Source organism: Lepidochelys olivacea (genome assembly GCF_965140295.1).
Source record: "Lepidochelys olivacea isolate rLepOli2 genome assembly, chromosome: 2".
Taxonomy (NCBI): Eukaryota; Metazoa; Chordata; order Testudines; family Cheloniidae; genus Lepidochelys; species Lepidochelys olivacea.
Genome location: NC_140412.1, coordinates 263,287,505 through 263,301,011, shown reverse-complemented (window position 1 = coordinate 263,301,011; position 13,507 = coordinate 263,287,505). Strand labels below are relative to the sequence as shown.

At 42.5% G+C, this 13,507-nt stretch overlaps 1 protein-coding gene across 3 annotated transcripts in view; it reads left to right on the top strand.

Annotated features, from left to right (window-relative positions):
* GUK1 (guanylate kinase 1) overlaps positions 1-13,507 on the top strand; it is a 49,183-nt gene that overhangs the window by 13,418 nt on the left and 22,258 nt on the right. The window contains exons 1-2 of one of the 3 annotated variants that reach the window (XM_084618149.1): positions 7,685-7,784; positions 11,896-12,009. In XM_084618149.1, coding sequence (XP_084474275.1) covers positions 11,898-12,009 — 112 coding nt within the window. In that variant the 5' untranslated portion in view covers positions 7,685-7,784; positions 11,896-11,897. Of the gene's footprint in view, positions 1-7,684; positions 7,785-7,934; positions 8,038-11,895; positions 12,010-13,507 lie in introns of those variants that run through there. The other 2 variants (XM_084618148.1, XM_084618147.1) reach the window with 2 other exon arrangements.

Genomic DNA, 13,507 nt, shown 5'->3' with positions numbered 1-13,507 from the left:
GAAGGAATTTCCCCCCCTATTGATTTATTTAAGCCCAGCATAGAAACCATTGAAGCAGAAAATATCTAATTGCAGAGCCCAGCAGGGAGTACAGTTAGGAATGCAGGCCACCCTCCATTTGTAGCTATTTATGTGTCTATGTATCCTTTGTGAATCAGACCATATGGTAACATGGGGCAAATAGCCTCTCTTTATTTCCTAATTTAAATTTTGTGTGGCTGGATATGAGGTGATCCAATTAAAAAGTATGCTGCAATCTGATGATGATAGGGATTCAGATAACTTCTTCTTCTGTTGAGCTTTGCAAAGCCTTTCTACTAAATTATTTCCATATAGATAGACAGCGGAAGCCTTTGTTTCCTTTCGGCTTGTTGCCAGCAGGCTATCCTGAGGCCTATTGATGTTAAAACCACTTGGATTAGAGGTACAGGAAAATAATTTATATTGAAAACAAAACACAAGCTTACTGTGCAGGGTTTCTCTACCAGCCTGCCCTTCCCACATTGCTATATGGGAAGGGTGTCCTGTTCTAGAATAATGACAGGTTTCAGAGTAACAGCCGTGTTAGTCTGTATTCGCAAAAAGAAAAGGAGTACTTGTGGCACCTTAGAGACTAACCAATTTATTTGAGCATAAGCTTTCGTAAGCTACAGCTCACTTCATCGGATGCTTACTGTGGAAAATACAGAAGATGTTTGTTTTTATACACACAAATCATGAAAAAATGGATGTTTATCACTACAAAGGGTTTTCTCTCCCCCCACCCCACTCTCCTGCTGGTAATAGCTTATGTAAAGTGATCACTTTACATAAGCTATTACCAGCAGGAGAATCACTAAACTCATGTCATGGTTGCAATGAGAGACTGTAGAGTGGAAAGCAAGAAGTTAATCAAATCACTGGTCTTACAGTCCAATAATCTCCCAGTATGGGATGGCTTAGAAACATGTATTTTTTGAGACTAGTCAAAAATAAATCTCTTTACGATCAGCAGACACCTGCAGATATTGGGCATGGAGCAGAGATCAGAAATAGATATTTTTTGGTATCTGACTGGGAAAGAAAAGGAGGAGTGCACAATTCTAGAGGAACAGCAGAATGAGGAGTTTGAGTCCAACAAGAACCTAAGCCAATAAGGTTCAGGCAGTAGAAGTATTTAGCTTGAACTTCTTTATACTTTTAAAGTATTAATTATATGGGTTAAACTACAAGGTTGCTGACTGGATAGATTGGTAAAAATGCTTCTAAAATTGAGCTAGGGATAAATTAAAGTAATTGATATTGTGGATATTCACGCTCCCCAGTAAAAACCTCTGTGCTGCCCAGAGAGTTGGCGCTCCTTTTTATTCACTCCAGTCTGAGGACTTTGAGCAGGGCTTCCCTCTATCTTAACACAGGTTGATTCTTTAATGGTGCTCACAGCCATTCTATTATGGATATTTTTCCTTTGCTGTTTGGAGAATTCCAAGAATTGATTGTCTGTGTTTTATACCGTCTATACCATCCATACAGCTCATGAGAGCACTTTATAATACCAGAAAGAAAGAAGCAAGGAAGCGCTCTGTGAGTGTGCAGCTGTATGTGTATATAACTTCATATGTCAACGATTTTTCCTTTTAGTGAATACATTTTCCAGCAAACTTTCATTGCTACCACACCGAGGAATTTTTGACATAAATAATGCCAAAAATTATGTCTGTAACTGATGATTTAAAAAAAACAAAACTTGTTTGATTTAGTTTTTGCTTTTCTGGAACATAAGAAACTAAAACCTCTGTAAGAAGTTTGTGGCATTGTGCTTTTAAGAAGTTGCTGGGACATAATACACCAAATTCCAACCCAGAATGAATTTTTAGTCATGTTTATAACAATCCTGATGCTGGAGGTTTATTCTTGAGTAGCTGACTCAGTGGCATTGCACAGGTCCTTTAACTTTATCATCACAGGTTCCAAAAAATCATTGTATCTGGAGGGAGTGATTTAATCAATTAGCATTGTGCCTCGTGAGGTCTTGAAAATACTCTCTTGGCTTTCAAGTGGGCCGAGAAAAGAGGAGCTCTAGAATAGGTTGATCCCTTTGGGGGATAGAATTGAATGTATACCAGTTTAGATTACTTCCTTGTCTCTTATGCCTGTTCACCATGAAAATTTCACACAGGCCATTCTGCTGTCAGAATGCTAATTAAACACAAGTCTTGGCAGGTGAGCTGGCTGCAGCAATTCTGTTTCCCGAGCGCATGGTGTCAATTGCACATTGCTGTCTACAGTTGTTCTGCAGCATGCCCCACCCTAAACAGCCTTCCTCTGGACAACAGCAGGTTATGATGCTTTACTGTTCAGTTAAGTTATTGCACTGGGCCAGAAGGACACCATGTTATGCTCTGATGTCTTTGAAGCCCAAAAATGCTGTGTGTGTATATTGCAAAGTATTATTAATTTTTACCATATTACTTAAAACTTCAACTAGATTAGCTTTCAGAGCTTTGAAGGCCCTACCAGTTGTCCCATGCTTTAGAAGGGTGGGGATGTAGTGCTTATAAAGAACGTGCTAAAAATAGGAAATGAGATTAAAGGTGTCTAATCCAACAAACCTCTCTTGAGGCTATAGAAAAACTGTCCTCTGATCTTCTTTTCTGCTCCTAAAATGGCTTCATTACCTTCTCTCTTCAAGCCTTTGCTAATCAGTACTAGTTTTGCTGAACTTTTTCTGTTCTCTGGCTTACCTGCTGTGGTGCACTTCCCCCATGAAAATCAATGGAATATTAGAGTACCCCAGTGGAAGTCTGCTTGGATGTATGTGAAATATTCATCAGTCATCTAGGAGACATTTATTTATGCTACTGGTTAACATACTTGCTAGCAGGGAAAGAACAGTCATGTGCCAGGCACATGTCTCCAAAATACCAACAGCAGTGAAGGACTCAGCTGTATACTCTGTCACGCAGTCTGAAGTGGCTCACAACTATGAGTGCCAATCTCAGATCAGACTGTCAGAAAATGGGGCAGACACTCCAAATTGGCTGTATATTCTATAATTGGATTTCACCAAGCCAGCAATAAATGTGCACTCCTGGATCACTACATTAGTCTTCCCACAGAGTCACAAACAGTCCCCTTAAGATCTCCAGCCTACTGTGCCACCCAGACAAACTGGACGTCGTATTGTTGATCGCTACAACATCACATTAGGTTACTCCCAACCCCAAAGGGTCAGTCACTTACCCCAGATCAATGGATTCTCTTGATCTCACACTGAAGACAATGCTGGCAACCAATTTCTCTAATAAACTAACTGAAGATTTATTAGCTAAGGAAAAGAAATAAATTATTGAGAGGTTAAAGCAGGTAAAATACATTAACAGGTGAGTCAAAGTTTGTAAGTCCAAAATGACAGTGGAGATGTAGTGATCTTCTAGTTTTCCATAAGTCTGTCAGGGTTACCCAAAATAACTTTGCGGATCTCTGTCTTGCATCTGGAGCGCTCCCCTGTGAGTGTTCAGAGATGCAGGGTCATTCCCTTTAAACCAGCATAGATCCTGCTCACAGAAGACCATCTGAACAGCGTCTTCACCTACTTGGGTTTTGATGAATAGCACCTGCAGATTGTGTCTGAATTTCCATTGTCGAACACAATGACCCATGCTTTGACGTTAGCAATTTTTAACATTTCAAAGGCTCCAATCTCGTGTGATGGGTAAACGTAAGGTAAACACAGTGTGAGGCCTGAAGAGCCACTATCAGACCTCACACAAAAGAACTAGAAAACTCCAGCAGCTGTGAGTGTCTTGGAGAACTTGGATTTGCCCTCTCTGATGTAAAATCTACGCTCTGGTGTCAGACTGCCACCTTCATGCCGTTCAGTTTCTCAGCAGGGTTGGTGACCAAACAAAGCCTGTGGTTTCGCAGCAGTGCACTTCGTGGAGGCCATCTTCCACAAATGGTACAGTAAATGCTATTTTTGGCAAACACTGGCCCAGCAGTGACCATTGCCAAGTGGCAGTGACCTAACAAATGTTCAGTAGCAACCACCCACATTGACTGCCTCAGCTATCTAATCTTATGGAAGGAATTGCTTCATTATTTGCAATTCACATATCACTTCTTCCTCCACCACCCCAACCTCTCTTTTTAGTCTGCACAGGCCTGCTGTGATGGTTGCCAGCAAAGGTGGAGAAGTGGGAACAAATTGGGGCGGAAATCCCTGCTTCTGCTTCATTTATCTTTTCTCTTTTGAAACTAGACTCCAATAGTGATGTTCAGCAGCATGGGTTGTGAATCAGACCTGCAATGACCTCCAGGGTAGTTGGCAGTCCTTCACAATGTATAAAATAGCATCCTTTAAAAATGTGTATATTAACATAGGCATGACCCTTTTTACATTCTGATTCCTGAAGAGAAGGGTTAGTGTTAGAAAACGTTCAATGACTATCCAGATTCAGAATTAGTTGGGATGGGGTGTTTTGTGTGTAGTAGTTAGAGAACTCCTGGATTATATGTTCCTGTCTCTCCCACTGGCTAGTTGTGTGACCTTGGGCCATGCACTTAATCTTTTTGGCCCAGATCCACAAAGGTATTTAGGCTCCTAACTTCCATTGATTTCTTTTATCTATCTATAAATTCATCTAATATTTGCCTCCTATTGATGGCATGAGATTTAATATTTATAAAGCACTTTAGATACTTTCCTGAAAGACACTCTCCAGATGGACATACTGTTCTTATGCTTTCCTGATTTCCTAAAGGATGATTTCCTAAATGGAAGCTATAAGTAACTGTTGCCCAAGTGCATCCTATCTGGTTGGTTCTCAGATTTACTCTTATTTCCTGCACCTCTCATAAATGTCAGATATCTTGAGTGTTGTTCATAACTCATGACTTCCATTTAAAAACACAGCCTGCAATTCAATCAGCAAAACAGTTCTGAGTCACTAAAACTGTCCTTTAATGTAATCTTACACATTTTATCACTCTATTAAAAAAAAATCCTACCCTGCTCCATAGGATTTTTCTTTTTTCATTCAAATGCAAACATCTTTTTAAATCTCAGATGGGATCCATTTAATTATCAGGGCATATTTCTGGCTCTTCTACATAGCCACCCGGTGAGAAACTGAGTGGCTTCTGCATTAAATTTATAGCCCTTCCCTATCAAAAGGCAGTGATGGAGGCTGTAAACAAAATGATATGTCCAAGAAAAAGCAATGGCTTTAATGTCTTGTTCTGCAACACCCAGTTGGAGATGCGAGTCTGATGTGTCCATACCAATAAAAAGCAGCTGTGTGTGTTGCTTTCAGAGTTGCTGGGGTGGGGGAACAAGAAATGTAAGTCTCCTTCCCTCCCTCTAACTTAGTCATCTTTGCTCAAAAGAAGGAGAGAGAAAGGAGGTACATCTTCCCTCCAGTATTGAAAGGTTCAACTGCCTCGTGGGTACCATGAACCAGAAATGCCTGCCTGGCCTTCTTGACTATCAAAAGGCCCAGCTCTGCCCTACCCCGCTGGCAAACCTTTCTGCTTCTCCTTGACATCTCTGCAAAGCAGCTACACCCTTTCCTATTAATGAAGCTGTGGCATGTTGAAAATTTGGGAACGATGTAAAATGGATTCATTTTCATATTAAAATAAATAACACCTTGGATAGTGTACTGATTGGACAGGTCATGGTAGAGGGCAGTGAGTGGGGGTGGCTTTGGGGAATCCCAGATATATAACTTGAGGGACCTGCTGCATAGTTTAATAAACTGTCCAGTACAGATGACCCTGGGTATTGTCATCTGAATGCATTGTTTGAAATAGCACCTCTGAGTTTGGGCAGGTAATGACACCTCCACCCCAAACCCAGATCTGCCTTCTAAATAGCTAAAATGCTCAAATACAATGGTGAATGGGCATAGCAAAAAGAAATGGTTACCCATCTTCTTGTTGTGTTCTCATACTGCTTCCGGCTACATCCGTGCATGTGTGATTGCCTGATCATTGCTGTCCACCAAGTCACTGGAAGACATTTTTGCTCAGGCAGCTGGCATTCCAGGACCTGCTTTCTATTTGGAAGCTCTCTGCTGCAGTCACAGAGGGGGTCAATGATGTAGTTCCACTTGATCATTGCATCTCTAGACCAGCCAACTCCAATGCAGAGTCGATTAAGGTGACACCATGTAGCCCTGGGCTGATCTGCACTGAGTGGTAGGGGCTCAACTGGTGGGAGCTGGAGCACACATGCTACAGGGTTGTTCTCCACTCAGTTGCCATAAATGAACCCTTGTGTGTGTCAGTGACAATGTTAGGGGTTTAATAGGGGCAAGAAAACTTTGTCATGACTTCGGTCGACTCAGCATCAGTGTTGCATCATATAGCAGATGTTGTGGATCTGTGCATTGCCTTGTGTGCTTGCCTCTACTAGCAACATCCCGGCATATATCAGGAGGAGCAATGCCCGGGAGGTTACCTGTGTTCCTTCAGTACTTTGGTGCATTCCAAGTTCCTGTTGCGTTGGCGCCTTCTCAGATTTTATGCAAATACCCAACATGCATTGACCTCTAGTTGGATATCAAATTCCCCCGTCAACCCTAACATTAGTACCCAATAATGCCGGAAGCTCACGCTGGTAGAGTTCCTCATAAGGCCAGTTTTGTTAGATTTTTTTTTTTTTTAACGTGGCGTGTTTTGGGTAGAATAGTTTGTTCTTTTACGTAAAGAACTGTTAGTCCACTTTGTAGCACCAGACTGTGCTAGCTACAGCCCTGTGCGAATGCATTTCTCCAGCCAGTGTAGACTGGGCTATAGGCATAGGCCCTGTTCAATATGATTGGTTTGCAAGCATATTTATGGTGACCTTTATAAAACTTGCAATGGAACACAGGCAGCAGAAACAGCAGCTAGAGGAGACTGGTATGATTACACAAAGGTGAAACTAGAAATGGTGAGTGACGTGAAACATTTAAAAATCAGTCGTGGCACAGTGAGAGTCCAGGTAATGACTCAAACTAGGTTACAAAAATAACCCCATCTATCTGCAGGACTGAGCTGGACATGGAATCTAGCATATGCCCATACAGCACTAAGCAGTGGGTCTATACTGTATTCTTGTGTATTGGTAGATCCCGAGTCTGTGTTATACCAGTATAAAATTAAACTCAGCGGAGCTGCAGGTGTAAATCCAGAATGTGACTGAGATCAGGATCTGGCCAAGTTCAGCTGCAATCACTGTGCTATCTATGGAGAAAGATATAGATAAAATGAAGACCTGATTACTAAATTTTCCTCCAACTGTCTTTTTACAGCTATGCCCGAGAGCTCAGCATATAGAATGCAGTCAAAGTTGACCCAAATTTCCTTCTTTTAACTTGAATTAAATAGCAAACCCTTTCCCTATTGTACTTGTTTCTAGAGATGATCATGTCTTTGCTGCTAAGATGTTTCTTTTTATGGATGTGTAATATTTCAGATCAGTTACTTATAAACAGTCACTTAAGTTGGTCCTTTGTATTTCTTAAAAACCAGAGTATGCTTTGATGTGGAAGGCTTATGCTGGCATTTACCGGAGTGTTACCCGGGCTTGCCTGGAGATTTAGCAATAAGAATAGTAGGAGAGTGGGAGAAACCACAGGAGGAGATTAAAGATCAGCGGAGAGTTTTCATTGGCTCTTTTAAGATGGAGAATCTGTAATTAAGGATTTAGATGGTTCACAAATAGCTCAGCTTACTGCCTGCTCACTCACATTATCAGTTTGCTGTTGTTACAAAGAGCTGGATTTTATACTTCAACTGAAAGGGCATAAAAGTAAAAGGTAAGGCATGCAATTGGGGAATGCTGCGAATATGCCAGTGCTATTGAAGTAACCACGATTATCTCTGTCTCCTTTCCGGATCAGTTTTGAATAGAGTGCAGTTCCTGTAACAAATGTTGTTTGCTTTAAATTTCCCTTTCCTGTTAGTGGCTGTTAATGGATAGGAAAAGAAATGCGAGCAGAGAAAAGAAAATGTAAAAGAGGAGACAGCAAGAATAAAAAGTATCCAAGCACTCCCGACTGGCATATACAGGTAGGAGACTAAAGAGTTCTATGTTTCAGGCAGCCTAAGGAATTCTTGTTAGCAGGCAGATACTGTGGTGAAGAGTGAATTATTAACGCCTAGATAAGCGGCAAAGAGCCACGTTGGCATTTGAGTGTCAGGGCGTGTTGGGGTTGATTTAATTATGCCCACGGGAGAGCTTTCTTCCTTCGGCGTAGAGCGGCTACTTGGGAGACCTTACTGCTCCGCAGCTGCAATGGTACAACTGTGCCATTGTAAGGTCTATAGTGTAGATGTGGCCTTAGTTGTTGTTCAGCTTTTGGAGGGCTGGAGAAAAAGCTGCCTTATATATCTGGTGCTTTCCTAGAACAAAACAGTAATAATAATTTGCACTTGCAGAGCCTCTTTGTTGTTAAAAGCATTTTAATTAAGCCACGTCATGACCCTATCACTTAGCGGTTTTCCTTATTTTATGGATGGGAAAAGTGGACACTGAGGCAGAGAGAGACTGAGTGACTTGTGCACGTTCACACAGCGAGTTAGCAACAGAGCTGGGAATAAAATATGGGACTTCTTATTCCTCATCCTCTGCTCCAACCATTAAGATCCTGTTGCCTCTTCAGTAGCTAGTGGATGGGAATGCATTTCCTCCACTTTGGAATCTAGCATGACTTTTGACATTCAGCGGGTACTCCGCCAAAGACTGAGGGCTGGAAGGAAACACAATGTAGGTTGAAATTCTAACTGTGAGGTTTATTAAACCATGGATGTGTATCCCAAGGGAAGTGGTAAAAACTAGATAGGATAAAGCACTAATAAATATGCTGTAGGAACCAATTCCTGGGGAATAAATTAAATAATAATCTAATGTCTCTTCGTCTTCCAGTTGCTATGTTTTTAATAAGAGTACAATGGTACAGTCCCTATTTGAATAGTGCTTTTAGTTAACTTCTAATTTAACTTTAACTTTTTTTAATTAAAATTAATTTTTAATTAAATCCACCTGCTCTGTTCTGCCTGCCCTGAGTCTGAGTCGGCACATGACGTAAGCCTACAGTGCATATGTGACTGGAACTAATTCTGTAAGTGGCTAATTGCTTGTGTCTTTCCGAGTTTGAGATGAGACCTGCTGAATCTTCTAGTCCAGCAATGGTTACTTGTGCAGGATTGTTCCTTTTGGGGGTGCTCTGCATGCCAATACAGGATGCAATTCATCTGCACCTGTTCGAGCATTGGATAATTATTAACGCACCTCACACCCCAGGAAATTATGCAAGTGAACATTCCCTCTTTCCTTACCCCCCCTCCCTACCAGGTAAGCAAACAGTCGCAGGTAGGTTGTGTCTGGCCCAAGGTCGTGCAGTGAGGCAGTTTCACAATGGGATTGAGTAGGGGAGCTGCCTACCTTCCAGTTTAGGGTCCGAGCTAGGCTCGCCCGTGGAGGGACGAAGGGCACGGAGACTGGGAATTCAGTATTGTGAAGGAATTCTCGCTCCCTGCCAATTGTGATAAAAGGCTGGTTTTGTGTGTGTGTGTCCTAACAGCCCATCTATCACTGACCACCAACAGAAAGGCTTTATTTACTTTAAAATATATATTTATTATTCAGTTCTGTCATCTGTCTGAAACAGCCCTCTTCTCTCTACTCTGCATGAGAGTAAGATCCTTGCTGAGAGTCACCTGCAGATGCTGAGCCAAAAGAGGCCGGGTCTGCAGAGAGAGGGCATTCAGAGATCAGAATGTACATTGGGATGTTATTTAGGGGAAGGCTGGGGGGCGGGGAGGGAAAGAGTAGTGGGGGTGAGAGTCTTACCTTTTAGTTGAGGAAAGACTTCATTGAGGTTTGAACCTATAACCTTCAGTACAGGAACTTCTACTGTTGGAGCTCAAGCTTGAGTAATTCTGCTACTTTGTAGCTGTAGTAGACCCTTATCCACTTGTGTGGCTCAACCACTAGAGGGAGACAAAGACCCACTCTCTCCAAGGTTGGGGTATGTTTGCACCCTCATAACAGGGTCCAAAATGTTGCAACATGATGTACTTTTCTTGTAAACTTTCATGTAAACTCAATACTGATGGAAGTGCAGTGGTTGATAGCCATGGGGATGGAAGTCCTCACCTAGCCATGGAACGGTGGCTTCCATCACCACAGTGCCTCTGGTATGACCTGGAGGGGCCAACTCTAGCAATGAGGTGGTGGTGGACACACTGACCCATTCCATCCTCTGCTGAGTTTGTCAACTATTTATGGTGGAGGGGGGTTAGGTGGACTCTTGTCCAAAGCAGACTGGACAGACCACCAAACAGCTGTCAGAGGGTAATGGTTTTCAGTCACTACCAGCCTGGCCAGGATTTGGTAAAGGTGAAGGGCTCTGCAATGTGTTACCAGTCTCCTAAGACAAGCCTGTCTCCCGGGGTTTTTCCTCTTTGAAATAAGCGGTTCAGCTTGTTCACGATGAAAGTTCTGTGGCAACATCCACAGTGCCTGGGTCAGTTGCTCTTCTTTTACATCTCTGGCCTGGTAATTCAAGCTTTTATGGCTGAGTTGGATTCTCTTCCCCCATCCCTCCCAAGCTGCATCATACTTAGGTTTCTTATCGGTGGGTCACTTAGAACAGGAAGGGTTATTCCACTGGCATCAATGAAAAAAAATGAGCAGATTTTACTTCCTTGAGACCTTGCAGTGCAGATGTTTTTGCTCACCTTTATTAAACGCATGTGGTAAACGAACATCCCATTGTGTATGTACAAGGTGTTTTAGTGGGATAACAGATGACATTTATATAGACCGCAAGTACACTGGGGGAAAATAACATGGTATTGAGTATAAAAGGGTCCCCTGACAACTTACAAACCAAATACCCATGTAAACATGTTTCTTTATAATGTCCCGCAAACTTGCTACTAGTCCCTTTTCTGTTTAGAGAAAAGTCCATCCCTTGGGACTAAATGGCTCAGGGGCCGAGTAATGGGAAAAAGGGAACCTTATGCTCTCAGGATGAAGCCTGCCTAGCTTAGTAGCCACTGGCATCCGTCTGACTGCTGCTCATTGGGACTATATAAAGTGACAGGTTTCAAAGTAACAGCCGTGTTAGTCTGTATTCGCAAAAAGAAAAGGAGTACTTGTGGCACCTTAGAGACTAACCAATTTATTTGAGCATAAGCTTTTGTGAGCTACAGCTCACTTCATCGGATGCATACTGTGGAAAATACAGTATGCATCCGATGAAGTGAGCTGTAGCTCACAAAAGCTTATGCTCAAATAAATTGGTTAGTCTCTAAGGTGCCACAAGTACTCCTTTTCTTTATATAAAGTGAGTTTGATTTCGGTTCAGTTCCTTGAGTGCACTTGCCAACATCACAATGAACTCGCCCCATACTTGGCACTAGCTGTCCCTCTTGTTAGCAGGCTCAGTAGAGAGGCCATAACTGACTGGATCCTGGTGACTGAGCTCACTTTGGCCTAGGGATATTCCCTCCAGGTCAGGGTTGAGGCACAGTAGGAGGAAATCTTGTCTTGTTGCTGCTCGTCTAGTGTTTGCTCTCTGGATAGAGGATGTTGCTCTCTAGGACTGTCAGTCCAGCGCTTTTCACCACCAGCACTAAACTAGTTACTTCAGCCATACATTGTGGGTATGTATGCTTATCCGATTTCATATTTCATCTCAGTTCCACTGCTACTGTTTCTTCTGCTACCCCTCTTCCTCCCCTAGGCGGTGCCATTTGTTTGCTGATGATTGCTTAGTTGGCCGCAGTCGCTTGTAAGTGAAGGCAATGAACAGAAACCTTTCTCTCTGCATGAGGCATCTGCGGGAATCTAAAGCTGGCATTTCTTATGATTGTGTGTTTCTAACCAAGAGATGCGTTTGTTTTTTTCCCCCTCTGCAGCCATGACAGGACCAAGACCAGTAGTTCTCAGTGGCCCATCGGGTGCAGGAAAGAGCACTTTGTTAAAAATGCTGCTTAAAGACTACGGCAATGTCTTCGGCTTCAGTGTCTCTCGTGAGTATTTGTGCCGGGTGGGGCAGGGAAAGCGAAACCGAAGCTGCTTAACAGCTAAGGGCCTGACTGCGTAGCTGCTACAGGACTTCAGTGGCAGTTTGCACATAGTTAGCCCCCAAATCATAAAAATTGCATGTTAGATCCATTAACCCAAGCCACAACAGCGATCTTAACTTATGTGCTAGTAAGTATGTTTACATAACTTGGGCCACGTTTTACTACTGGTGTAAATGGACATGACTCCAGTAACTTCATTAGAATTGCACCTTTTAAGGGATTGGTATCTTCATGCTGCCCCTAACACAGCATGCAATGGATGTTGTTCAGAGTCATCCCTTCCTGGGGTTTGTCTTTAGTCTTAAAGTCACAAAGCCCTAAAGCAGAACTGTACTTACAAACATACGACTTGTGTCCTGTAAACACCTGTCATAAATATAAAGGGAAGGGTAAACCCCTTTGAAATCCCTCCTGGCCAGGGGAAAGCTCCTCTCACCTGTAAAGGGTTAAGAAGCTAAAGGTAACCTCGCTGGCACCTGACCAAAATGACCAATGAGGAGACAAGATACTTTCAAAAGCTGGGAGGAGGGAGAGAAACAAAGGGTCTGTGTCTGTCTGTATGCTGGGTCTTTGCCGGGGATAGACCAGGAATGGAGTCTTAGAACTTTAAGTAATCTAGCTAGGTATGTGTTAGATTATGATTTCTTTAAATGGCTGAGAAAAGAATTGTGCTGAATAGAATAACTATTTCTGTCTGTGTATCTTTTTTGTAACTTAAGGTTTTGCCTAGAGGGGTTCTCTATGTTTTTGAATCTAATTACCCTGCAAGATATCTTTACCATCCTGATTTTACAGGGGGGATTTCTTTATTTCTATTTACTTCTATTTTTATTAAAAGTCTTCTTGTAAGAAAACTGAATGCTTTTTCATTGTTCTCAGATCCAAGGATTTGGGTCTGTGGTCACCTATGCAAATTGGTGAGGCTTTTTATCCAACATTTCCCAGGAAAGGGGGAGTGCAAGTGTTGGGAAGATTGTTCATTGTTCTTAAGATCCAAGGGTCTGGGTCTGTAGTCACCTAGGCAAATTGGTGAGGCTTTTTACCAAACCTTGTCCAGGAAGTGGGGTGCAAGGTTTTGGGAAGTATTTTGGGGGGGAAAGACGCATCCAAACAGCTCTTCCCCAGTAACCAGTATTAGTTTGGTGGTGGTAGCGGCCAGTCCAAGGACAACGGGTGGAATATTTTGTACCTTGGGGAAGTTTTGACCTAAGCTGGTAAAGATAAGCTTAGGAGGTTTTTCATGCAGGTCCCCACATCTGTACCCTAGAGTTCAGAGTGGGGGAGGAACCTTGACAACACCCCAAGAGAATTGATTAGGATTCCTCTGTGCAAGACCCCATCTGCTTTAACCTTCCTGTGGGTGGATTTAATGAGACGTACGTGGTCTGGCTGCTAGGGTGAGTCAGAATAGTTAGTTCTGCTCTTCTATTCAGATTCTTAT